The sequence below is a fragment of the Penaeus monodon genome, chromosome 4, assembly GCF_015228065.2.
Source record: "Penaeus monodon isolate SGIC_2016 chromosome 4, NSTDA_Pmon_1, whole genome shotgun sequence".
In the NCBI taxonomy this organism is placed as follows: domain Eukaryota; kingdom Metazoa; phylum Arthropoda; class Malacostraca; order Decapoda; family Penaeidae; genus Penaeus; species Penaeus monodon.
Genome location: NC_051389.1, coordinates 42,369,239 through 42,371,738, shown reverse-complemented (window position 1 = coordinate 42,371,738; position 2,500 = coordinate 42,369,239). Strand labels below are relative to the sequence as shown.

The following is a 2,500-nucleotide window of genomic DNA, read 5'->3' as shown; positions in this document are numbered from 1 at the left end:
TGACAGTATCTCTTGTGTAGTTCCCGTACCAGCACGAGTAAACCCCGGAATCTGACGGTGAAGCCTCCCGTACGTACAGCTGACTCCTTATGAAGCCTGCGGTTGGGTCGCCTTTCACGCTGCGGCGGAAAAGAGACAGAAATGCTTTTGTGTGGCAAGGACGTTAGAAAAGTGGTTGAAGTAATGCAGAATCTTTTTCTTGGAAAGTAATGATGTGATGATATAAGAGAGAGAGAGAGAGAGAGAGAGAGAGAGAGAGAGAGAGAGAGAGAGAGAGAGAGAGAGAGAGAGAGAGAGAGAGAGAGAGAGAGGGAGAGAGAGAGAGAGAGAAGTAAGAGAGAGAGAGAAAGTAAGAGAGAGAGAAGAGAAGAGAAAGAAAGGAAAGAAAGAAAAGAAAAGAGAGAAAGAAGAAGAAGAGAGAGAGAGAGAGAGAGAGAGAGAGAGAGAGAGAGAGAGAGAGAGAGAGAGAGAGAGAGAGAGAGAGAGGAGATAACGAGAAGTGAATGTAAATTAGCTTGTTTACTGTACTTCACCTCAAAGTTTCTGGATATAATTAGTATTAAAAAGTTTACCCAGTCAGTATCTCCTCTGGATGCACCGAAGGTCATATAATTCAGTTGACGTCGCCTTTTGAGCTGAACGAGAAAACGAAAAGGACTCACCTGATGCCGCCAATGGAGGTGTTGAAGGAGAGCAGAGTGTGTGACATCTATAGGATATCGGAATCGGTAGGTGGATGTGACCTCACCCTAGCAGCTGTTCATCAGATATTCACCCACGCCCTAAGCAAGCGGGCAGAAGGCCAGGGTGAGCAGTAAGCGAGGATGCTTGAGAAATCAGTCTGCGTCCTGCCCTTGACTCACGCGTACCTTCCTCCCATCACCGTAGAAGCTGACCTCGTCTCCGCCACGACGCTACGGTACTAAGAACTTCTAAAACTACGTGTTTGTTCTTCATCAATAAAGCTAAACAGATACTGAGTCTTCGTATGGACTTGCCAGATAATAAAGTGGTTCTCTCGTAACTTAAATCAGAGACCATTATAGTGTGGAGTTCCTCCGCCAGATGACAGTGACGGGAGAAAAGGACTCACCTGATGCCGCCTCTGGAGGTGTTGAAGGAGAGCAGCGTGGCGTCCCTCCGCCAGGTGACGGCGGCGGGGGGGAAGGGCACCCTCTCGATCACGCACTTGAGCTCGATCATGCTGCCGCTGTTGTAGTGCTTCTCCAGCACCTTCGTCCCGCGCTCGTCCACCACGCGGGCGCGGGGCTCTTGGGGGGAAGGGGGTCAGGAAAATCGGCTCTGATTCAGTTCGTGAAAGGTAATTATACCGAAAATGATGATAACGCTTATAATGACAATGTGATGACGACGATGGCCAGAAAATATAGAATGGTTGAGAAGGAAGATAAAGGCGATTAGAGCTGAAAGAGGAGAAACTGAGGATAAGAGAGGAGAAAGGAGGAGGGGGGAGAACAGCAGGAAGAGGAAGGAGAGAAAAAGTAGTGAAAGTGAGAATAAGAAAAAGTGATAATTATTGATTCTGTGCTTGAAATTCTTACGGCAGAACATTATGTAGTGATCTTTTCGCGGATAATCAGAAAAGAAGACATAAGAAGAACACGACGACGATGACGACGGAGAATAAGTATAAGGGGAAGAAGAAGACGAAGAAGAGAAAGAGGAGGGGAGTAGAAATAAGAGTAGATGAGAGGATAGGATAGGAGAGAAGTGAAGAGAGAGAAAAGAAGAGAAGAAAGAAAGAAAGAAAGAGAAGAGAAGAGAGAGAAGAGAAGAGAAGAGGAAAAAAAGAAAAAAAGAGAAAAGAAGAGAAGAGAAGAGAAGCGAAGAGTCGAGAAGAGAAGAGAAGAGAAGAGAAGAGAAGAGAAATGAAGAAATAAAAGAATTAAAGAGAAGGGAAGAAGAGAAAAGAAAAAAAAGAAAAAGGCAAAGAAGAGAACATGAGAAGAAAAGAAAAACAATAAGAGAAAGAGAGAGAACAGAGAATTATGAAGGCAAACACAGGAAACTGAGTGATTGAGAGTGAAAATCTGAGTGAACTAGTTGTAATTCGAGTGAAATTAACGTAAATATAAATTTCAACATAAAAAGAGGATTAGTGGCCTGAATTTAGATGTCAGAGGAAGCTGAAGACAAAGAGTAGCTTCGAAATGGTAACCGAAGGAATTTTCTCTAGCTCGTGAATCCACACACACACACACACACACACACACACACATATATATATATATATATATATATATATATATATATATATATATATATATATATATATATATATATATATGATATTATATATATATATATATATATATATATATATATATATATATATATATATATATATATATATATATATATATATATATATAATATATATATATATATATATATATATATATACATATATATATTTCTTCTTTTAACGGTAGGTTCATGTCTGAGCCGCCGTGGTCACAGCATGATACTTTAGTTTTTC

The 2,500-nt window shown here is 41.0% G+C and overlaps 1 protein-coding gene across 1 annotated transcript in view; it reads right to left on the bottom strand.

Annotated features, from left to right (window-relative positions):
• The window catches only part of LOC119572222, a 52,594-nt gene that overhangs the window by 1,118 nt on the left and 48,976 nt on the right, over positions 1 to 2,500 (bottom strand). Inside the window, exons 6-7 of the mRNA XM_037919198.1 lie at positions 1,094 to 1,271; positions 1 to 119 (exon numbers count right to left, since the gene is read on the bottom strand). The exon at positions 1 to 119 is cut by the window's left edge and continues 18 nt beyond it. Of these exons, the coding sequence (XP_037775126.1) occupies positions 1 to 119; positions 1,094 to 1,271 (297 nt within the window). The remainder of the gene's footprint in view (positions 120 to 1,093; positions 1,272 to 2,500) is intronic.